Source organism: Pseudophryne corroboree, chromosome 3, assembly GCF_028390025.1.
Source record: "Pseudophryne corroboree isolate aPseCor3 chromosome 3, aPseCor3.hap2, whole genome shotgun sequence".
In the NCBI taxonomy this organism is placed as follows: Eukaryota; Metazoa; Chordata; class Amphibia; order Anura; family Myobatrachidae; genus Pseudophryne; species Pseudophryne corroboree.
In genome coordinates, this window is record NC_086446.1 from 76,886,070 (window position 1) to 76,909,991 (window position 23,922).

The 23,922-nt window shown below is 48.0% G+C and overlaps 1 protein-coding gene across 1 annotated transcript in view; it reads left to right on the top strand.

Moving 5' to 3' along the window:
* Positions 1-12,367, top strand: part of LOC135054793 (dentin sialophosphoprotein-like) — a 69,877-nt gene extending 57,510 nt beyond the window's left edge. The window contains exons 14-21 of the mRNA XM_063958129.1: positions 590-706; positions 1,663-1,779; positions 2,593-2,715; positions 3,322-3,432; positions 5,842-5,910; positions 8,198-8,252; positions 10,808-10,856; positions 12,126-12,367. Of these exons, the coding sequence (XP_063814199.1) occupies positions 590-706; positions 1,663-1,779; positions 2,593-2,715; positions 3,322-3,432; positions 5,842-5,910; positions 8,198-8,252; positions 10,808-10,856; positions 12,126-12,142 (658 nt within the window). The 3' untranslated portion in view covers positions 12,143-12,367. The remainder of the gene's footprint in view (positions 1-589; positions 707-1,662; positions 1,780-2,592; positions 2,716-3,321; positions 3,433-5,841; positions 5,911-8,197; positions 8,253-10,807; positions 10,857-12,125) is intronic.
* The last annotated feature ends 11,555 nt before the right edge of the window (positions 12,368-23,922 follow it).

The window sequence follows — 23,922 nt, forward strand, 5'->3', positions numbered from 1 at the left end:
TGGCTGCGGAGGTGCCGCTGGGAATGCAGCCACATGCACTGACATCATACGCCCACTGGAAGGGCCATTTTTGCGTGCACCACTAGCCACCCTGCAGTCACTGCCCAAGAATGCCCATGACTGTTCCACCACTATGCTGACACCGTCTGTCCCATTCGCAGCAGCGCCGTTGTACACATACTCTATAACATACGAGCTGAGGGGGGTTTGCAGAAATTTTGACGCGTATGCAGTTGAAAACTATGAACGTCAGCATTGCGTTGGGACTGCATACAGCTCAGAATCAGGATCTACCACTCACAGACAGCCCTGTAATAACTGGCCGACACTCTCAGCTGCTCAGCCCCACATAGGAGATGTCCTGCTTACTTGCATAATATACATGAATGGGCGACATGTGTGACGCTTCAGCAGCAGCTTGTGTATCAGAAGAGAGAACAGCGGGTGATGTGTGTGCACCCTTGTGTAGGAGGACAGTGACTGTGATGATACAGCATGGAAGTGTTGCAGGAAAGGAGAGGGGCATCAAAGGGTGGGGAAATGTATTATACAGTATCTATATAATGTCTGTATTTGTATATATCTCTAGGTCAGGCGGTCTGGGCAACACAGATACAGGAGATGCGGACACAAGCGATGAGGATTACACCTATACATTGGGTGCGAACTCAGGGATACTTACAGCCGCCACAGCCCCTATTGCACAGTGAGTCCTGCTGATTATACATATAGGGACTGATTCTGAGTGGGAACAAGGTGACTGATGCTTGAAGCCGAAGCAGCCTGATTTACTACCTTGTGTTGATGAGATCCGGTGAAATATCCCTCCTGCTGAGAATTGGTAGCAGTCGCTATCTGTGTGCGAGAAAAGAGACCCATCTGAGTCAGAGATAGACCCATAAAAGTGTAAAGCTGATATAGGGACGGACTACTATAATACATTGGTATTTCTCATGAGAAGAACACTCTGCATCTCTGTATTAATTCAAGTGAGCTACTGCACATGCGCAACCTCTGACCACATGTGCCGACTAAGCATGTGCACCATTACTGTGCATCTTCCTTTACCGTCCTCAGGATAGTAAGGACATTCCCCTGAGTGACTCCCAAGAGGAGAAAGTACCACAGAGACGGATTAAGGGGGGGGGGGGGGGGGGCGCAGGAGACACTGAACCACGGGTTCCCCTCTGTCAAGGGGACACCCCGGCCAGAGCATACTGACATCACCAACTCTCCCTCTTGTGCAGCAGTAGAAAGAAGAACCTGGTAGCCAGAATGCCAGCAGGATAGCACAGTGTTTTCCGGTCAGAGGAGTGATAGGAGGGGGAGAGTGCTGTAAGTGACCCAGGAATCCCAGCTTATCTCCCCTTGCCCCCATACACAGCAGGTTATGCATAACCTGTTATCTGTGAGCTGCTCAGTCCCACATAAGAGATGCCCTGCTTCCACGCATAATATAAATGAATGGGCGACATGTGTGACGCTTCAGCAGCAGGTTGTGCATCAGTAAAGAGAACAGCGGGTGATGTATGTGCACCCTTGTGCAGGAGGACAGTGAGTGTGATGACACAGCATGGAAGTGTTGGAGGAAAAGAGAGAGGCACTAATGGATGTAGAAATGTATTATATCTATATAATGTTTGTGCTCCTATATATCTCTAGGTCAGGTGGTCTGGGCAACACAGGTACAGGAGATGCGGGCACAAGCAATGAGGATTACACCTATACATTGGGTGCGAACGCAGGAATACCGAAAGCCACCACAGCCCCTATTGCACAGTGAGTCCTGGTGATTATACATATATGGCCCGATTCTAGGGTTGCTGGACCATCCCTTATAATAAGGCACACACATGGATTACACAGGTTCTGGGGCTGAATAAAAGCCAGGTGAAATGCAGGCTTGAAGTCAGCCAGCCCGGAATCTGTTTAAAGGGCCCCATACACTTATACACGGTCCGTCATGTCATATAAGCTTTCCTCCATGTCATATAAGATTTCCTCCTCCCCGCAGCCTCCCCGTTGGCAGGATAGTATTAGATATTTTTTTTGCATACGATATATCTTTTACTTTCCCATCCATTTACTGCGGGATCCGACATATACTGAGTGCAGCACTCGTGATATGTCGGATCTAGGGGGATCTGATCCGATGCACACGGGAACGCGCATCGGATCGGGGGGAAAGCACACCGAAAATGCCCGATTTCACCCAATATATCGGGCCGAATGCCCGAATTGGGCTGAAATCGGGCATTATCGGTCTAGTGTATGGGGCCCTTTAGTCATATGTGTCCACATTGCTGAAGAGAGCTGAGCCAGGCCCAGGTACTTAAGGGGGGAGGGCTAATCTTGGGAGGCCAGGTCACGCCCCCTTAGGGAAAACCTAGAAAATATTTGCAGCGCTGCAAAGCAACACTGTGCGCTGAATAGGGGGCAGCATGAGCTGGGGGCAAATCCAAGGGGTGTGATCAGTGTGGGGACTGCAGACAGAAGGGGCCACAGCCCCACTGCAGCCCAGCATACACAGGCATATACAATGGGGGAGGGTTATAACTATATAATGACAGTGTTTTATATATATATATCTAGGTCAGGTGGTTCTAATGGCACGGAGACAGGAAATGAGGACACAGATAATGCTGATTCGGAAGACTCTTATCCATCGGATTCACACGTTGCAATAAGCAATGACACCGATTTCTTTTTTCAACAGTAAGTACCGTAAAAGCCTGAAACAGGGATAGGCACAGAGAACTATAATAAGGCAGCACAGTTGGTGTAATGGTCAGCATTACTGCTTCACAGCACTGAGGTCATGGGTTTGATTTCCACCATTGCCCTAACAGTGTGGAGTTTGTATGTTCTCTCCGTGCTTGGGTGGGTTTCCTCCAGGTACTCCGGTTTCCTCCCACACTCCATAAACATACTGGTAGGTTAATTGGCTCCCAACAAATATTAACCCTAGCGTGTGCACACGGAGGTAGGGACTGATGTGAATGGGCAAATATTTTCTGTAAGGCGCTGCGGAATATGTGTGCGCTATATAACATAACTGGTCATTACTAAATATTAGTGCTTAGACACTAACGCTTACACACAATTATTCCTGTATTAGCTGAGCCACACATAATATACACTAATACGGCATGTGTGTGACGCTGCAACAACAGCTGGTTGCGTATCAGACTTACAGGTGTTATATGGGCAACCTTGGAGGAGAGTGACTGTAATGACACAAGATTGCAGGGTTGGAAGAGGTAGGCAACTCAAAAGGGGGAATTATAACGATATAATATTATTGTTCTTCTATATCTTCAGGTCAGAAGGTCTTGATGACACGAATACAGGAATTAAGCCAAACTCTGCTAATGTGTCCTCCTCCTATATGAACGCAGATACAACCAGTGGCAGCACAGGGCATGTTCCACAGTGAGTACCGCTGATTATGGATAGAATAGTATAAAACACAGTGTGCAGTGACCGGACCTCTTCCTTTATCTGATCTTAATTTCCACAGCTGCCGAAACAGGATCAGTATCATTTACCGACGGACACAAAACCAACGCTCATATTCCCGACAGCCATTGACTAACAGTTAGAATACTGACATACTGACACGGTCAAAATACTGACATTCATTATGCTATGTTCAAAATGCCGACATAGTCAGAATACCGACATTTGAAATGCCAACATGTCAAAATACTTACATGAGTTTTTCTGGGGGGGTTGTCAATGTCAACATATGTCGACAAGGACACCGTCTAAGTGTACCGCATTCCCTCGCAGCTTATTATATTCCCGCTCCAGGTCCACTGGATGGTAAAGTATGAACAAGTCTGTTTTTAGGAAAAAAAGTACTTAAAAATGCATGTTGGCATATTTGTCATGTCGGTATTCTGACTATGCCAGCTTTGTGGACATGTCGGCATAATGAATGTCGGGATTATGAGCGTCGGGATTGTGTCCGTCGGTAAATCTACTGCTACCCGCTAAAACAAGACGATATTCATGAAATCACTTTATGAATAAATAAATGAAGTAGCTGCACACTTATAACCCTTTCACACCAAAATCCAGGGTCCGATCCGGGTTAGTGAACATGGGGTTTCAGCCCGTTACACCAATAAGCACCATTTAAACATAACCCGGGCCGAAATACCTGTACAACCCCCCTTTTACACATCGATATGTCCAGCTCGTACCCAGGAATCTCCCTGGTAATGATCTGGGTTGCGGATCCAGCACACACATAACCCAGGTTGACCCTTCCACACCAACACAAGAGCCTGGTTTACCCGGCAATTTCCCGGCTCAAATGCTGGATGTGAATGGTGTATTAGAGTGTGGAAGCCACAATTACGGGGTATCTAGATGTATGAAGGGGTGTAGTATTGTATGCCGGCGGCTGGGCTCCTGGCGACCAGCATACCGGCGTCGGAATCCCGACCGCCGGCATACCGACAGCGTGGCGAGCGCAGATGAGCCCCTTGCGGGTTCGCTGCGCTCGCCACGCTGCGGGCACAGTGGCGCGCTATTTATTCTCCCTCCAGGGGGGTCGTGGTCCCCCAAGAGGGAGATAAAGTGTCGGTATGCCAGCTGTCGGGATTCCGGCGCCGGTATACTGTGCGCCGGGATCCCGACAGCCGGCAAACTGAAGACCACCCGTATGAAGCAGTGAAAAGAGTGGAGAAGTGAGCCAGTGGAGGAGTTTCCCATGGCAACCAATCAGCAATGAGACCAATCAACATTAATCAAGTGCATTCTATAAAATTATAAGTAGCAGCTGATTGGTTTCCATGGGCAACCAATCAGCTGCTACTTCTCCACTGTTTTCACAGTGGATCCTAACCAAAGCCACCTTCTCTAGGGAGGGTGTGACTCACTTCTCCACTGTTTTCACTGCTTCACGCATCTATCCCTGCTCAGTGTATCTTGTAGCAACTTATAATTTTAGGTGAGCCCCCGCCATCTTTTCTACATAGAACAAAGGCGCTGGGGGTAGACATAGACCACTACAGAAGGAGCCCTCCTCATCTATCCCTTTAATAGGATTAATTGAGCAAGAGCAGTCGGACTTAATCCCCTGCTGTGTTGTTCTCTCTGTATTGTATTGCAGCTGAGAACAATAGATGAAAGACTTATGCTAATAAGCCTTGGTGCACCTAGGCGCAGTAGAGAAGCCAAGATGAGTGAGGTTCCATCTGTATAAGACAGAGCTGACGTGTGTGTGGCACACACAGGGGAACCACGGTTGGGTAGTGGAGAGTATATATATTTAACAGATCTTGGATGTGACTAGTCAAGATATTCAAGTTAATTGTATTAGATTCAAGTATGCCCTAAGAAATAAATGACATAATAATAGGTCACAGATAACATGATGCTGACAACGCCGATGAAGCTTTAACTGATGCAGTAACAGAATCTCGGCCACGCGTTTTACTGCAGTGCGGGTGAGGAACGGAACAGCGCAGTGATGAGCCTAACCAAAGCCACCGTCTCTAGGTAGGGCGTGAGATGGTCACGTTAGGTCTTCAGCCGGTCAGTCACCCGGCCAGGTCTCCGTTATAGATGCATGTAATCCCTGTGTACATGGATCTGTCACGCGGTCGCATCTATGCCTGGTACCTAAGACTTAATGCATCTACAGAGCTTTTCCTTTTATTTCATCCACTGACACTTTGGCAAAGCCGTTCTGTCATGGATGAAACGTTTGGCAGAAGCGCAAAAGCCGTCAGTTAGCAATCATGGTGTTTCCTATGTAATGTGTTATCGACAGCAGAAACCTGCATCTCCTATACTCTAATAACACTTATTTTATTATTTTTCCTTCAGGTCACACTACAGACGGAAACGGGAACTCATGCCCTTCCAAGCAGTTATCTTTGATATAAAGCTTGTAGTGTAAGTACTGGAAGTATTCGGAATATTAGATGCTGAGCAGCAAGTGGTCATAAGCCAGCAGAGACTGAGATAATGTTATGGGAAGTATAGTGTGCGGAATATCCCCCGCAACTCGGGTCTGGCGTAACATAGGGCAAAGGTCGCACTAGTGGCACCACATTCCCTTCTGCAGGCGTGCAATGTCCTAAAGCCTTGAAGAGTGGTAAATAGCACATTGATAAAGTACCAATCAATCAGCTCCTGGCTGCCATTCTACAGGCTGTTTGATAAATGACAGTTAGGAGCTGATTGGTTGGTACTTTATCACCGTGCAATTTATCACTCTCCAAGGCTTGATAAATCTGGCCCACGGTCTGTAACATGGCAGCCATGTATCAGGACAGGCACTAGTTTTGGATCTAGAGCTTGACTGAGAGTTGGGTGTGGATTAGATCTTGGGCTAGGGGTATGGTTAGACTTGGAGTAGACCATGAGGTATAGATGGTCTAACCTTGGCTTTATTCATCTTGGATAAGATTTTGAGGTGGATTATAGTTAACTCTGGAGCGTAGTGAATGGTTAGGCTTTCAGCAGAGCAAGAGAGAGGGTTGTGGTTAGGCTTGGATCAGTAGTTGATATTTATGGTTAGGATTGGCTTAGGTCTTTACTGAAGTTAATGTTTAGTCTTAGACTGAGATTTATGGTTAGGATTTGGGTTAGGTCTTGGTCAGGGCCGGTGCAAGGTTCTTCGGCACCCTAGGGAAAACATATGCCTGCTGCACCCCCCCCCCCCCCCCCCCCCCTCCCAAAAAAAAAAAAAAAAAAAAAAAAACCTCACACAGCCTCTAAAAATTATATTTAAAAAAGCCACTATGTGTGACATTTTGCGGGGACCCCCAGACAGGCTACAATGTGTCTGGACACCGTAGGATAGATTACTCCTGAGTGCGGCCGAACTGAAGATTTATACATTCAATGCCATGCAGTATATATATATATATATATATATATCTATATATATACACACACACACACACACACACACACACACACACACACACACACACACACACACACACACACACACACACACACACACACACACACACACACACACACACACAAGTAGAGGAATGGAGCACTGACAAGGAGCCCCAGTAAAGCAAAGAATTCTGCCCATAAAAATGTATAATAGGGACCAATCCGAGGCGACTACATTGCAGGCTGCAGAAGACAGGGAACAGCAGCGGGGGAGCCGCCTGCAGTCTACTCCGCAGTGTAGCACCAGTCCCTCACTTAGCACAACATAATTATCCCTGCAGGACTCCCATATGCAGAGTGTGTTCTTGTGGTGCGGGGCGGGAATATGTCGGCGCGGAGAGGAGCAGAAGAACTGTAACAATTACCGGCAGCACGCTGCATACTCTATGTTCATAGAGTATTAGAGCCGCTGCCGATGGGTTACACTCACACTGACAGCGCTGCAGGGATGCCGCGGCCGCCCAACTGTTATCAGCTTCCCGCCAGCGCTGTCAGTGTGAGTGTAACCCACCGGCAGCAGCTCTAATACTCTATGCACATAGAGTATGCAGCGTGCTGCCGGCTATTGTAACAGTTCTTCTGCTCCTCTCCGCGCCGACATATTCCCGCCCCGCACCACAAGAACACACTCTGCATACGGGGCGTGCTGCCGGCTAGTGGTACGTACAGTTCTTCTGCTCCTCTCCGCGTCTCCGGTAACGCTTGAAATATTCCTCCTCTTAAGAGGAGGAGCTGAGCAAGAGTAAGCGTGACCTGCCGCCCTCCAGTGGCCGCCGCCCCATAGGCAGCTGCCTAAAGCTGCCTAGTGGTGGCGCCGGCTCTGGTCTTGGTTGAGGTTAATGGTCAGGCTTGGATCGGAGTGTTAGAAATGTTTCTGGTTATGTTTGGGTTAGGTTATAAAGGAGAATTATGGTTAAAATAGGATTAGAGTTTGATTAGATACTGAGCCACGTCGCAGAGGTCGGAAAATCTCTGTACAACCGCGGCGATCCCAGGCCTTTTACCTCACCCTAATCTGCGGTGACGCGCCTCCATTTGGACTGTCAAGCACTGATAGTCTGATACTGGACTGCATGCTACGTCGCAGGACCCTTTTGCGTACACGCAGAACGGGTCCTGCACATATGCTAGCCCCCATTGTGCTGCATATCTACAGTTTCTATATCCAAGCTCGCCTAATCCGGGTCACCTGTATCTGAGCTGCCTCCTGGTGAGTAATGAGGAATCAGGTACACACTATGTAATCACCCTCTGTCTTCTCTTGCAGTGTTTGCAGCCAAAATTCCGATGCCTCTGCAATGAGAGATTCGATTAACTGTTTGGTAAAGTATCACATTCTGAACAGAGCTCTACAGTTCTAGTAATATACAGCAATATAGTAATGTATTAGCCATGCATTAATGTGTAAAGTACCTTAGAGCAGCCCCCTCTCAAAAAAACAATAAACCATGCAACCCATGCACAGCTAATTGGGAACCACCATCACTCATTCCCGGGGGAACCGGACCTTGGCAGATGCTGGTAATGACTTCTGCAGTGAATGTCCATCCAGAGAGCTTCAAGAGTACTCTACTGTAGAGTTACAGACGGGCGTCCTCTACCGCTACCGAAAAAAGTAACTCTAACCAGCGCTTACCCACTTACATTTTCTTTATGATGTGGGCATGCTTTACTGAGGAGGAACTGGTCACCCGGGGGCAACTCCTTAAAAATTACAAAGAATTGTAAAGGATGTATTTTACGTTCTTGTGACTAAACAAATGAGGATCTGAGCCACTTTGGCGGTGTACACAGGGTCTGATTCAGAATTGTACGGTATTGCACAGCCGCAACACCATACAGCTAATATGGGGAGGTAGTTACATGACCGGTGGTCAGAAGACCATCGGTCACAATACCGACGCCGGGATTCCGCCCCCTTACAGTCCCGACAGTCAGTATTACAGTCCACGACACCCATAGAGTGGGAATAGAACCTGTGGCGAGTGAAGCGAACCCGCAAGGGGATTCGTTGCGACACACCGTTTTGAGGAATGGACCTAGTCACCGCTCCCTCCCCACTGCCAAACACCCTCAGCCTCTCAATTGAAAAAGAGGAATAAAGTGATGATTTGATCAAACTTCAGAGCTATTGTTTTGTATTTTTAGTTAGTGCCTCTGTGATGGAATACCTGCCACCTCTAAAGGTCCAAAGCCGTCATACCCCAAGACTAGGGAGGGCCCAAAGTACTTTACCAAAATAGTTCCCATCCGTCCAGACTGACCTAAACATATCAGACATACAAGGGGTCCAGCTAAGACAGCTTTCTCAGATAATGGCTCTGGTCATCACTGATGTTTGTCGGAGTTGGTAGAAAGTGAAGGAAATGTATTTGCCAGGAAACCCGGCCTGGCTGTGTAGGGGCAGGTTATAGAAAGGGGACAGGACTGAGTAGAAGGCACCTCATCATTCTGCTTCCTGAGGTACCAGCCCTTTCACACACTGCCATACACCTCTAATACTGGGCTGGCATGTTTGAAAGACATAAATATCCCTCCACTTGTAGAGGGTTTCCTCACTGTGGGCACTTCTGCTGAGAGGATGATGCCCTTTTTCTACAGTGATAATGATGACAAAGAGGTTTACGCTATAGGGTGCGCGATGTGGAAAGCAGCGCAATTTCAGAAAAAATGTAAAGGGCAATGCAGACCTGGGCCCAGATTTATCAAGCCTTGGAGAGTGATAAATAGCACGGTGATAAAGTACCAGCCAATCAGCTCCTACCTGCCATGTTACAGGCTGTGTTTGAAAAATGACTGTTGGGAGCTGATTGGTTGGTACTTTATCACCATGCTATTTAATACTCTCCAAGGCTTGATAAATCTGGGCCGTGGTTTTGTCTTTTGCATTATTGCTGCTTTATATCAGCAGTCGAGATCATAGAAATTGCGCAGCTTCGCACCTCTCGTGCCCTATTACATAAGTGCCAAAATGTTTGGGGATCATTATTAACAAAGTCCTCACGGAGTAACATTGCATCCAACGGAGTAACCGACCATTACCATTGAGGTTTGATCTACATGAGAAAAGGTGGAATAAGTGCTCATCTTTCATTGGCTGAGGGGGAAAGATGTTAGTTGGCAGCTTCTGAGATGACGAATCTCTAAGCCAGGCTTGGCATACTATAGGAATTAAGATGTCCCATATTTATATACTAGCAGATACATGCAAGTCACCAAGTCAGTAATAACTGTTATAAACATGAATTATACGAAATCTGTAATTGGCTGCAGCTTGAACTTCTAGAAACATTTATTCTGAGGCCCAGCAGCCATCGATGCGTTCCCACCATCAGTAATCCGCCATCAGGCTGTAACGTGTGTAGGCGGCATCGGTGCATATGAATAGCTGGGCCAGTGCTCATCATAAGGGATCGGCCACCAATAGTTTATCAGCAGCATCCCGTCAATGATGAAAACACTTGCTGTCAGACTATCGATGTTTGATAACCACTCCTACTTTAATTTACTATTTGTATCCCTTAACTAACTAGAACTCCGCCCCTATTTTCTTAAATTTAGGTATCTATTTATTAAGCCTTAGAGAGAGACAAAGTGGACGAAGAAAAAGTGCCAGTCAATCAGCTCCTAACAGCCATGTTGCAGGTTGAGTTTGAAAAATGGCAGTTGGGAGCTGATTGGCTGGAACCTTATCTTGGTCCACTTTACCTTTCTCCAAGGCTTAGTAAGTAGACCCCTTAATCCAAAGTAGACTAAAAGTCCCTCCATCCTAGTAAACACCTCTCATTAATGCTTCAGTGCGTTTCCATAGGAACTAAAATTAATTGACAAAACTTCTAAGTTATATGAAAATTAAAGTTTCTGTTTCTTTTTCTAGATGAGGAAGGGACTGCAGGATTACTGGACGAAAATGACCAACTGTTTACGTAAGAACAGTAACTAGCAATAATAAATTACATCCATTTTAGCTATTGTGGATCTGACAATGAAAAGTCTTCAGTGACCTCATCAGAGTAAGAGGTCACATTATGGGGCTGATGTAGCGTTGGCGGCAGTAGCGTAACAAGCACTTTGCCCAGGGTGCTATGTCAGAGGGAGGGCACCGCCAGTCCTACCCGAGTGCAGTGTGCACTGTGCCAACGGGCACCTGAGTCCAGGGAGTCCCACACCGCACATGCTGTACCCAGTTTTGACCTCCAAAGTCCCACGTTGGACACCCTGGGCGCCAAAACCCCTTGGTGATGCAATGCGTGCAGGAAAGGTGAGATGCATCCAGGTGCAGATCCGCTCATCACTAGTCACAAGTGTGTATACTTACACCTAGTGTTGGTCTGGGGCATGAAGGGCCCACCAGGTGCCCAAGCTTAGGGGTGTGGCCAGCCTCCTGTACCAGATTAATAGAAGCAATGCACTGTACAAAGTGCACCATAGTCCTGTGTAGTATATTGTAACATATGTATAATATATAATTCAAATGTACAGTCTGGAACCTGATCCCTAGGACAGGGGGTGGGCCGCCAGGCATTGAGGCCCACTGGTGGTTTCCCCTGTACCGCTGGGGGCCAGTCCTACCACTGCTTACACCCAACTTATACCGTAATGATAGCCCAGGTGCTTCATACAGATGTGGTGTAACACTGCTCATAGTGACGTTGCATTACCCTATGTGTACACAATATAGTAATCCAATGATGTATCCGATACACTATGCGCGTAGTCTTATGGTACAGAAATGTGTATCATACACAGAACTTCAAGCGTACACCCAACTTTACATGAGCCCCTATGTGACCGCCAGGGACTCCAAACGCTTCTTATTTTGCTCTTACTAGTATCATTGTGTTATGTATCTCTAAGAGAATGGGATATATGTATTTATCTATACTGCATGGTCCTTACAAAAGCTTTGGGACCCTCCTGTGTGATGCAGGGGGTACTCGCGGGCTACAGCTAATGCCCCCTCCCGCAATGAAATGTAGGCGCTGGATAACTGAGAACAGCCGTAGAGTGTACATGGAGCCCTACTGTAACGCTATTGGTAGATAGCAGTGTGTACCACCCCCCCTTATTATGAGCCGCCCCCAACCCCCTTATTGGTACAAATGAATTCATGCAATTCACCATATATTGTTGCTGGTGCTTTATACATCTCTCAGTGTAATGATGTCACAGTGTCTTTGTTTTTCCTCCCACAGTTGACGTTGTGGAATAATGTGCCCCAGTGGGAGCAGTGGCCCCAGTTTTAGGCAAATCTCTGAAGGGAACCTTGCACCACCTCCCCATTGGTCGCATGATGCAGAGCCTGGACAGAGTGATTGGCGTTTGGCATAAAGACGAGTTGTTGCGCCCGCCACGACCATTATTTGTAGTAACACCTAAAGGGGAATGTCTGATTGTATACAACATGAAATAAACTGACTTCAGACATAAGAAATAATAGTTTTCTTTTATTTTCCTGCCTGGTGCACATATTGGGAGATTAGAGCGGGAGCAGGGCGTCTCTATGCCCCATGACACCCGATGTGGTGTAAGTTCCCTCTGTGCACGCCGAAGGTGCGCATCAGTAAAAAGGAAGGCGTGGCCTCATGAGAAGGGGCATGGCCTCACGGCCCGACCCCCACTTTCATCACTCAAGGGGTCCAGGAGATGCTGGGCTGCCCACGGAGATTGGCTGCACTGTTGGCTCCTGCACTGTTACAGGAGTCGAGCGCTGCACGTAATGTTACAGTGCAGCACCCGGCTCCTGTCACCGAGGAGGAGCCAGTGTCTTGGTGTAACACCACGAAGGGATGCCACTGAGATGTATCAAAGCTTGCAGAGTGATAAAGTGGAGAGAAATAAAGTACCAACCAGGGGTGTTTCTAGAGAGGAGGCCTGTGTGCAGGCTCCATCCGGGCCCCCTCCTCTCTAGCCGGCGGTGTAGAGATTCTGGGCACTAGGGTCCCTAGCGCTGTCCCAGAGCCTAGGGCGCATGTGCAGATCTCTGGTAAAATGGCACAGCGGCCATTTTCCCAGTGATTTTCCTACTGCGCATGCATGAAACACCGGGGAAATGGAGCAGCTCCATTTTCCCAGTGAATTGCTGCTGTGCCGCGGGACTTCAGAGGGTGAGTATTAAACATAATGGGTGCAGAGTGTGCGGTGTGGGCCCCCTGGACCCCCCGGTGGGTCCGTGTGCACCGCACACACTGCACCCATTATAGATACGCCAGTGGTACCACTCAGTCAGGTTTTACAGGCTGTGTTTAACAAATGTGTCACTTCATCTGTACAGACATATGGCCATAAGGCCTCAGCTACAGCGAGAGAAGTTTACAAGCTCAGGGGTAGACAAGTGGTGGTGTAACACTTCCACTTTCATTTTTAGAACCTTTAGTAAATCTCTCGGTAAAAATGTTGTGTGATAAATAGCAGTCATAGCGGGGAATGGATGACTGAAATCACTCAAAATAGTCAACACAGTGGGTCTCTCTAGGCAACAAAAGGAGGGTACTGGTCACAGTACTACACCAAAGTTCCAGGTGCCACCAAAATAGGAATATGGTGGGTGCAGACAGGAGGGGAACGTTATGCAGCAGAGGATATGGACAGCGCTATAGCACGGTGTGGAATCGGTGGCCCTTTCACCCAAATGGAGACAATAAAGGGAAGCAGAAGCACAGAAACAATGGCTTAGACCAGGGTTGGGGAACCTTTGGCCCTCCAGCTGTTGCTGAACTACACATACCAGCATGCCTTGCTACAGTTTTGCTATTTGGCAATGCTGAAACTGTTACAGGGCATGCTGGGATGTGTAGTTCAACATCAGCTGGAGGGCAGCAGGTTCCCCACCCCTGGCTTAGACCATAGGGGGAAATGTATTACCCCTTCTAAAGAGCGGAGAAGGGAAGAAGTAGCCCTTGGCAACCAATCAGCTTGTAGCTAGCATCTATTAAGAACGGGATGTACTCACCATTTCAACATTCAGTATATTGACACCATAACGTCAACCCGTTTATTATGTTGACGTGGATCCTGTTGACATCTGCAGAATGCCAATATGTTCTGAAATGTTGACATGTGAAATGCTGAAACGGCAGACTGCCGACATTAGATATAGGATTAGGTTACAGGAGGAGGGTTGGGCTTAGGTTATGGGGTCAGGGATATGGGTTACGGTACTGCTGGATCAGATGACTCCTCTGGAACTCCCCATCAGCTGCCACCGCCAGACTAGAAGACACCCCACACCAATAGGATCACTCAGCGTGGTCAGGGTGCAGGAGTCGGCATGTCTACATGAGTAGTGACACAGAGAGAAGCATGATAACCCTGACAGGGGGTAACAATACTAAGGGGGTGAGGCATGAAATAACAGATCATACATACCAACATTGGAGGGCTAATCTCCAGGCGGTCTGGAAGGGACCAGGTGGGCAGAATGGGGATATTACAAAATGAATGGCATCACTGTGCACCCTGCAGTATTTTGCTGTAATTACTGGCGTTCCATTGTAAGAGGCTACGTTTACGCGGTTCATAGCAAATCGCTCCATCACTGCTTCCTGCCCTGTACACCTCACATGAGAATTGGTGGCATGTGGGAGGGTTGTCCTCTATCCAGGGAGTTGGGAGACTCTTCACCTGCAAATTCTGGGGGAGTCAGCATGTATGTAACAACGAGTAACAAGAAATAAAGGGTCCAGTGGTAGCCCTGGAAGAGGTCGGAGGAGTGTGATAGTCTGCGAGTTTCGACTGGTGTTGTGACTTCTTCAGATTAGCATGAAATTTAAAACAAGTAATTAATTTAGCCCTTTATTGGGTAATGCGGTTCCTAAGCAACACGAATTCTGTATCCCATGTATACAATAGTGTTTAAATGCTTGCCAAATAACGTGTTAAAACCAAAAGCAACCAATTGTCGTTCTAAATATTACTACTAAATCACCAAAATTTCTGCACTTGCAAAAGCTCTCTGGCTATATTTGGCCCCGGGGCTGAATCCCAGTATCTCAGTCTTGAAGCTGCCGGGGTCAATTTTGGGAAATCCAGATGATAAAAGAACTGATTGCAGTATCAGTATTAGTCACTAGATGGCAGCATAGCATAGCAGATGAGTGGCGTGTATAGAGAACAATGAAATTAATTAATATATTATTGTGGTGACCAATAGGGTATCGGACCCCTCCAGCAGCCAGGGCTCGGGTAATTTGTACTTGCTCCCCCCCTCTCTATGCCACTGGGCATAATTCATATGTGGACTGAGATGCTATCGCTGCTGCTGCTGCTTATATGGAAGCAGCAGCAGCGATGCACTAGTATGGTAATGCAGTAGGAGAAGTCTGATATAAGTAGATGCCTCCTGCATGCATATGTGGCCAGTGCTGCATCCTCGGATGTCCTGGCCTCGACACTCCCCCAAAACAGAGGCGGCATGCCTCCACTTTGAGAAATAGCTTCCATTTGCCGCCCCCTCCCAGCCCCCAAATGGCTGCAGACTGTCGCTCTATTGACATCTGCAGCCGTAGTACATCCACACAGGTAATCAGCAGTGTGGCTGCTGTGCATCCATATACAGATTGCTGCTGCAGTCCCAGTGGGATGGGGTAGGGGGCTGTACCTGTGCTAGCCTAGTGACACACCGGTTGTGGATTGTAACTATAACACTATGGGGCCCATTTATCATTGTATACTTGTGGCTATATTTAGCCACAAATATTAAGTATCCCCCAAATGTAAGAAGGAGAGACCGCAGCCCTCCATTGCGCCCGCAGCCGTATCAGATGCATTCCCAATATTGGTCTCCGCACCCTATGGGCTACTCACTGCACTTGTAGCCAACAGAGGGTGCCTCTCCCTTCCCTGAACCTTCCCCGGAAGTGGGCTCTGGCTTGAGCAGGCTTAGCTGACCGGACATGCGCAGCACCTGCGGCAGCCGTCACAGCACATCGCAGGGATGGGCTTCTTTTGGAGCCCCTGTACCTGCATTATACAATCAAGGGATAGGATCGCATATCCTGGGAAGTAAGATCCCAGCCAGATAGCATTAAATATGCATTCCTTGATAAATGGACCCCTAAAACACTACACACTAATAATACCCCACCCTATAACACTGGACACCAATAACACCCCACCCTATAACACTGGACACCAATAACACCCTACACTATAACACTGGACACCAATAACACCCCACCCTATAACACTGGACACCAATAACACCCCACTCTATAACAGTGGACACCAATAACACTCCACCCTATAACACTGGACACTGATAACACCCCCACCCTATAACACTGGACACCAATAACACCCTACACTATTTCTGTGTACAGATCATTTTCCCGGGTATGTCCCAGGAATGGAGAAATTATCTAATAACCCAGGACAGATCAGACCACTTTTCCCGTATGTTATAATCAGGGGTTAAAGTAGGCGGGAAGGAGGTGGAACTGAGTTCCACCACCTGTAATGGTAGGGGGAACTAGTTCCACCTCCTCCATTGCCCTGCACAGTAATTTCAACAGAAAAGCCCACCCCACAGACGCACTAGTGTTACTGATGAGCTGCAGCCACCTACTCCTTCCTCAGGTCCTTGGTGCCTCCATGGTCCTCCTCCACGAGTTCCACCACCTCACCAGGACCACTTTAAGCCCTGGTTATAATACGTTTGTCTTCCGAAAGATCATTCACTCCCCTATTATATATATATATATATATAGTTTTATATATATATATATATTATTTTTTTTGCATGTCAAAAAAAATAGCTTAGCAAACACTGGAAGACGCAGAGCCACATGGGGATTGTTGTCACAGAGACACACGCAGACAGCTCCCACTGTAAAGGGCCTGCTACAGATGGCTGCAAGTGCTGGTCATGACATAATGACTAAGGTGTTAGACCAAGGCAGCATCCATTACTGATCCCTATCATCAAGGACTGAGCTTCTCTGTGGACAAGTAGGTGGAAGGAAACCTATTATTGTGTCTTATATACATAAACTTAGGGCCTTGCTAACATCAGCAGCTCTGCAACTGCATTTGCGTACAGACGTGAATCAGACCCTTGCCTCAAGCACCAACCAGCCGAGGAGTGTACCCAGTTGTAGAGATACCCTGGGGATTGGCTCAATGGCTAAAGTAATACATAGAATATTTATTCAGGCGTGAAACACGTCCCACTTATACAGAATTTGGGTTTGTATTACAGACTGATGTGTCACAGTAATCGCTGAGATGGGGCCACCGTGGTCACTGGGTAAGACTGAGTGATGTGTAACCAGACGATATTTCGGCATCTCTGATCCTAGGTACACATCAGAACAAGCTAATGAAGAATGGAATGATCACTGTTCTGTCCTTCATAAGCATACACCATGTTGCTAGCGATATCGCCCGGTTGGCCGTGAAGCACGGCTGACATTGCTAGCGACTGCAGACACCCGCATATCGGATATACACATTTCACTCCTGATATGTTGTTCTGATTCGGCCAATATCGTCTCAGTGTTTACCCTGCTTAAGACTCTTCCCCAACATCTAATACTTCAAATGTTCCCTCAAACCCCATCTTCCTAGCCTACTAGATCCAAATGCTCCCTCCTCCATCCCTAATCCTATATCCTCAATGACTTAGCCTATCAGATCTCTGCCCGATCCAGTGCTCCCTCTTCCATCCATAATTTCATAGCCCCCATGAATCAAACTTGCCTCTGCCCGATCGGGTTCCGTCCTCCTTCCCTAAAACTCCTTGACTTATCCTGTCCTACCATATCTCTTCCTGATCCAGTACTCCCTCCTCCATCTTCATCTCTCATGTAACTCCACCTTCCCTATTAGATTGTAAGCGAGCAGGGCCCTCCTCCTGTTTCATCCCTCGCCTTAGGCTCATTAGCTCAGCCAATAGGTATACACTGTAACTATCCCTACACTGGTAATTATGGAAATATGGTAGTTTTAGTACTGTTTTGCATTTTGTATCTTTTCACTGTCTACGGTGCTGCAGATATTTTTTGCACCTTACTGTATATATAGATGCTATAATAATCCGGTAATGGTAAGCTTGCTCTACGCTGCGAAGGCTAGAGCACTCTGTTTTACACTAGTATTACTCTCCTCCTATATAAGATAACCTTTGATAGAACCTATTGTTGAACGTCTTTGGTGTGACAACGTGCGCACTGGTACAGCTACACGGATATGCTTCAGATGGATGTGTGAGTGGTTGAGAGACCATTTACTGCTGGTATAACCAGTCATTGCCAGGTTACGTTGCTGTTGCCACTTGGCACAGTACATAAAGGACAAAGAAAAATGGATCAGCAAATGAAAGGTAAAAAAAACAAAAAAAAAAACATCTAATCGATAAAAAAAAAAACACAAATTTTTTTTGTTGAAAAGATTTTTTTCCCCCAAAAGTTACATTAAAAAAAAATAAGAATTTACTCACCGGTAATTCTATTTCTCGTAGTCCGTAGTGGATGCTGGGTACTCCGTAAGGACCAAGGGGAATAGACGGGCTCCGCAGGAGACTGGGCACTCTTTAAAGAAAGATTAGGTACTATATCTGGTGTGCACTGGCTCCTCCCTCTATACCCCTCCTCCAGACCTCAGTTAGGGAAACTGTGCCCGGTAGAGCTGACACTACAAGGAAAGGATTTGGAATCCAGGGTAAGACTCATACCAGCCACACCAATCACACCGTACAACTCGTGATAACTATACCCAGTTAACAGTATGAATAACAACTGAGCCTCACTGCACAGATGGCTCATAACAATAACCCTTTAGTTAAGCAATAACTATATACAAGTATTGCAGACAATCCGCACTTGGGACGGGCTCCCAGCATCCACTACGGACTACGAGAAATCAAATTACCGGTGAGTAAATTCTTATTTTCTCTGACGTCCTAGTGGATGCTGGGTACTCCGTAAGGACCATGGGGATTATACCAAAGCTCCCAAACGGGCGGGAGAGTGCGGATGACTCTGTAGCACCGAATGAGCAAACTCAAGGTCCTCCTCAGCCAGGGTATCAAACTTGTAGAATTTTGCAAACGTGTTTGATCCCGACCAGGTAGCAGCTCGGCAAAGTTGTAAAGCCGAGACCCCTCGGGCAGCCGCCCAAGAAGAGCCCACCTTCCTTGTGGAATGGGCTTTGACTGATTTAGGATGCGGCAGTCCAGCCGCAGAATGTGCAAGTTGAATCGTGCAACAGATCCAGCGAGCAATAGTCTGCTTAGAAGCAGGAGCACCCAGCTTGTTGGGTGCATGCAGGATAAACAGCGAGTCAGTCTTTCTGACTCTAGCCGTCCTGGAAACATAGATTTTCAGGGCCCGGACTACGTCCAGCAACTTGGAAGCCTCCAAGTCCCGAGTAGCCGCAGGCACCACAATAGGTTGGTTCAAATGAAACGCTGATACCACCTTAGGGAGAAATTGGGGACGAGTCCTCAATTCTGCCCTGTCCATATGGAAGATCAGATAGGGGCTTTTACAGGACAAAGCCACCAATTCTGACACCCGCCTAGCCGAAGCCAAGGCCAAAAGCATGACCACTTTCAACGTGAGATATTTCATCTCCACGGTCTGAAGTGGCTCAAACCAATGTGATTTTAGGAAATCCAACACATCGTTGAAATCCCAAGGTGCCACTGGGGGCACAAAAGGGGGCTGAATATGCAGCACTCCCTTAACAAACGTCTGAACTTCAGGCAGTGAAGCCAGTTCTTTTTGAAAGAAAATAGACAGGGCCGAAATCTGGACTTTAATGGATCCCAATTTTAGGCCCATTGTCACTCCTGACTGTAGGAAGTGCAGAAATCGACCCAGCTGAAATTCTTCTGTTGGGGCCTTCATAGCCTCACACCAAGCAACATATTTTCGCCATATGCGGTGATAATGTTTTGCTGTCACATCCTTCCTAGCTTTTATCAGCGTAGGAATGACTTCAACCGGAATGCCCTTTTCCATCAGGATCCGGCGTTCAACCGCCATGCCGTCAAACGCAGCCGCGGTAAGTCTTGGAACAGACAGGGCCCCTGCTGTAGCAGGTCCTGTCTGAGAGGCAGAGGCCAAGGGTCCTCTGAGATCATTTCTTGTAGTTCCGGGTACCAAGTCCTTCTTGGCCAATCCGGAACGATGAGTATAGTTCTTACTCCTCTCTTTCTTATTATCCTCAGTACCTTTGGTATGAGAGGAAGAGGAGGGAACACAGAAACCGACTGGTACACCCACGGTGTCACTAGAGCGTCCACAGCTATCGCCTGAGGGTCCCTTGACCTGGCGCAATATCTTTTTAGCTTTTTGTTGAGGCGGGACGCCATCATGTCCACCTGTGGCCTTTCCCAACGATTTACAATCAGCTGGAAGACTTCTGGATGAAGTCCCCACTCTCCCGGGTGGAGGTCGTGCCTGCTGAGAAAGTCTGCTTCCCAGTTGTCCACTCCCGGAATGAACACTGCTGACAGTGCTATCACGTGATTTTCCGCCCATCGGAGAATCCTTGTGGCTTCTGCCATCGCCATCCTGCTTCTTGTGCCGCCCTGTCGATTTACATGGGCGACCGCCGTGATGTTGTCTGACTGAATCAGCACCGGCTGGTTTTGAAGCAGGGGTTTTGCCTGACTTAGGGCATTGTAAATGGCCCTTAGTTCCAGAATATTTATGTGTAGGGAAGCCTCCTGACTCGACCATTGTCCTTGGAAGTTTCTTCCCTGAGTGACTGCCCCCCAACCTCGGAGGCTTGCATCCGTGGTCACCAGGACCCAGTCCTGTATGCCGAATCTGCGGCCCTCGAGAAGATGAGCACTCTGCCACTACCACAGCAGAGACACCCTGGCCCTCGGGGACAGGGTGATCAGCCGATGCATTTGAAGATGCGATCCGGACCACTTGTCTAACAGATCCCACTGAAAGATCCTTGCATGGAACCTGCCGAATGGAATTGCCTCGTAAGAAGCTACCATCTTTCCCAGGACTCGCGTGCAGTGATGCACCGACACCTGTTTTGGTTTCAGGAGGTCTCTGACCAGAGATGACAACTCCTTGGCCTTCTCCTCCGGGAGAAACACCTTCTTCTGTTCTGTGTCCAGAATCATACCCAGGAACAGCAGACGCGTTGTAGGAACCAGCTGCGACTTTGGAATATTCAGAATCCAGCCGTGCTGTTGTAGCACTTCCTGAGATAGTGCTACTCCGACCAACAACTGCTCCCTGGACCTCGCCTTTATAAGGAGATCGTCCAAGTACAGGATAATTATAACTCCCTTCTTTCGAAGGAGTATCATCATTTCGGCCATTACTTTGGTAAATACCCTCGGTGCCGTGGACAGACCAAACGGCAACGTCTGGAATTGGTAATGGCAGTCCTGTACCACAAAACGGAGGTACACCTGGTGAGGTGGGTAAATGGGGACATGTTGGTAAGCATTCTTGATGTCCAGTGATACCATGTAATCCCCCTCTTCCAGGCTTGCAATAACCGCCCTGAGCGATTCCATTTTGAACTTGAACTTCCTTATACAAGTGTTCAAGGATTTCTAATTTAGAATGGGTCTCACCGAACCGTCTGGTTTCGGTACCACAAACATTGTGGAATAGTAACCCCGTCCCTGTTGAAGGAGGGGAACTTATATTATCACCTGCTGGAGGTACAGCTTGTGAATTGCCGCCAGCACTACCTCCCTGTCCTGGGGAGTAACTGGCAAGGCTGATTTGAGGTAACGGCGAGGGGGAGACGTCTCGAATTCCAGCTTGTATCCCTGAGATACCACTTGTAGAACCAAGGGATCCACCTGTGAGCGAACCCACCGGTCGCTGAAGTTCCGGAGACGGGCCCCCACCGCACCTGGCTCCACCAGTGGAACCCCAGCGTCATGCGGTGGATTTAGTGGAAGCAGGGGAGGATTTTTATTCTTGGGAACTGGCTGTATGGTGCATCTTTTTCCCTCTACCCCTGCTTCTGGGCAGAAAGGACGCGCCTTTAACCCGCTTGCCTTTCTGGGGCCGAAAGGACTGTACCTGATAATACGGTGCTTTCTTAGGCTGTGAGGGAACCTGAGGTAAAAATGTCGACTTCCCAGCTGTTGCTGTGGAAACGAGGTCCGAGAGACCATCCCCAAACAATTCCTCACCCTTGTAAGGCAAAACCTCCATGTGCCTTTTAGAATCCGCATCACCTGTCCACTGCCGAGTCCATAATACTCTCCTGGCAGAAATGGACATTGCATTAATTCTAGATGCCAGCCGGCAAATATCCCTCTGTGCATCTCTCATATATAAGACTACGTCTTTAATATGCTCTATGGTTAGCAAAATCGTATCCCTGTCGAGGGTATCAATATCTTCAGACAGGGTATCGGACCAAGCTGCTGCAGCACTACACATCCAAGCTGAAGCAATTGCAGGTCTCAGTATAGTACCTGAGTGTGTATATACAGACTTCAGGATAGCCTCCTGCTTTCTATCCGCAGGCTCCTTTAAGGCGGCCGTATCCTGAGACGGCAGTGCCACCTTTTTTGACAAGCGTGTGAGCGCCTTATCCACCCTCGGGGATGTCTCCCAACGTAACCTGTCCTCTGGCGGGAAAGGGTACGCCATCAGTAACTTTTTAGAAATCACTAGTTCCTTATCGGGGGAAGCCCACGCTTCTTCACACACTTCATTCAACTCATCTGATGGGGGAAAAACCACTGGTTGCTTTTTCTCCCCAAACATAATACCCTTTTTAGTGGTACCTGGGTTAATGTCAGAAATGTGCAACACATTTTTCATTGCCGTAATCATGCAACGGATGGCCCTAGTGGAATGTACATTAGTCTCGTCCTCGTCGACACTGGAGTCAGACACTGTGTCGACAGCTGTGTCTGCCATCTGAGGTAGCGGGCGTTTTTGAGCCCCTGATGGCCTTTGAGACGCCTGGGCAGGCACTGGCTGAGAAGCCGGCTGTCCCACAGCTGTTATGTCATCGAACCTTTTATGTAAGGAGTTGACACGGTCGTGTAAAACCTTCCACATATCCATCCACTCTGGTGTCGACCCCGCAGGGGGTGACATCACATTTATCGTCACCTGCTCCGCCTCCACATAAGCCTCCTCATCAAACATGTCGACACAGCCGTACCGACACACCACACACACACAGGGAATGCTCTGACTGAGGACAGGACCCCACAAAGTCCTTTGGGGAGACAGAGAGAGAGTATGCCAGCACACACCACAGCGCTATATAATCAGGGATTTACACTAACACAAAGTGATTTTCCCTATAGCTGCTTTACAAATACAGATTGCGCCTAAATTTAGTGCCCCCCCTCTCTTTTTTACCCTTTGAGCCTGGAAACTGCAGGGAAGAGCCTGGGGAGCTGTCTTCCAGCAGAGCTGTGAAGAGGAAATGGCGCCAGTGTGCTGAGGGAGATAGCCCCGCCCCCTTCTCGGCGGACTTCTCCCGCTCTTATATTTATATTATGGCGGGGGATTTTTGCACATATATAGTTTATTAGACTATATTATGTGCTGTTCGCAATGTAAGGTACTCTAATTGCAGCCCAGGGCGCCCCCCCCCAGCGCCCTGCACCCATCAGTGACCGGAGTATGTGGTGTGCATAGGGAGCAATGGCGCACAGCTGCAGTGCTGTGCGCTACCTTAATGAAGACCGGAGTCTTCAGCCGCCGATTTCCAGGATGTTCTTCTTGCTTCTGGCTCTGCAAGGGGGACGGTGGCGCGGCTCCGGGACTGGACGACCGAGGCTGGGCCTGTGTTCGATCCCTCTGGAGCTAATGGTGTCCAGTAGCCTTAGAAGCCCAAGCTAGCTGCAAGCAGGTAGGTTCGCTTCTCTCCCCTAAGTCCCTCGTAGCAGTGAGTCTGTTGCCAGCAGATCTCACTGAAAATAAAAAACCTAATAAATACTTTCTTTACTAGAAGCTCAGGAGAGCCCCTAGTGTGCAACCAGCTCGAGCCGGGCACAGATTCTAACTGAGGTCTGGAGGAGGGGCATAGAGG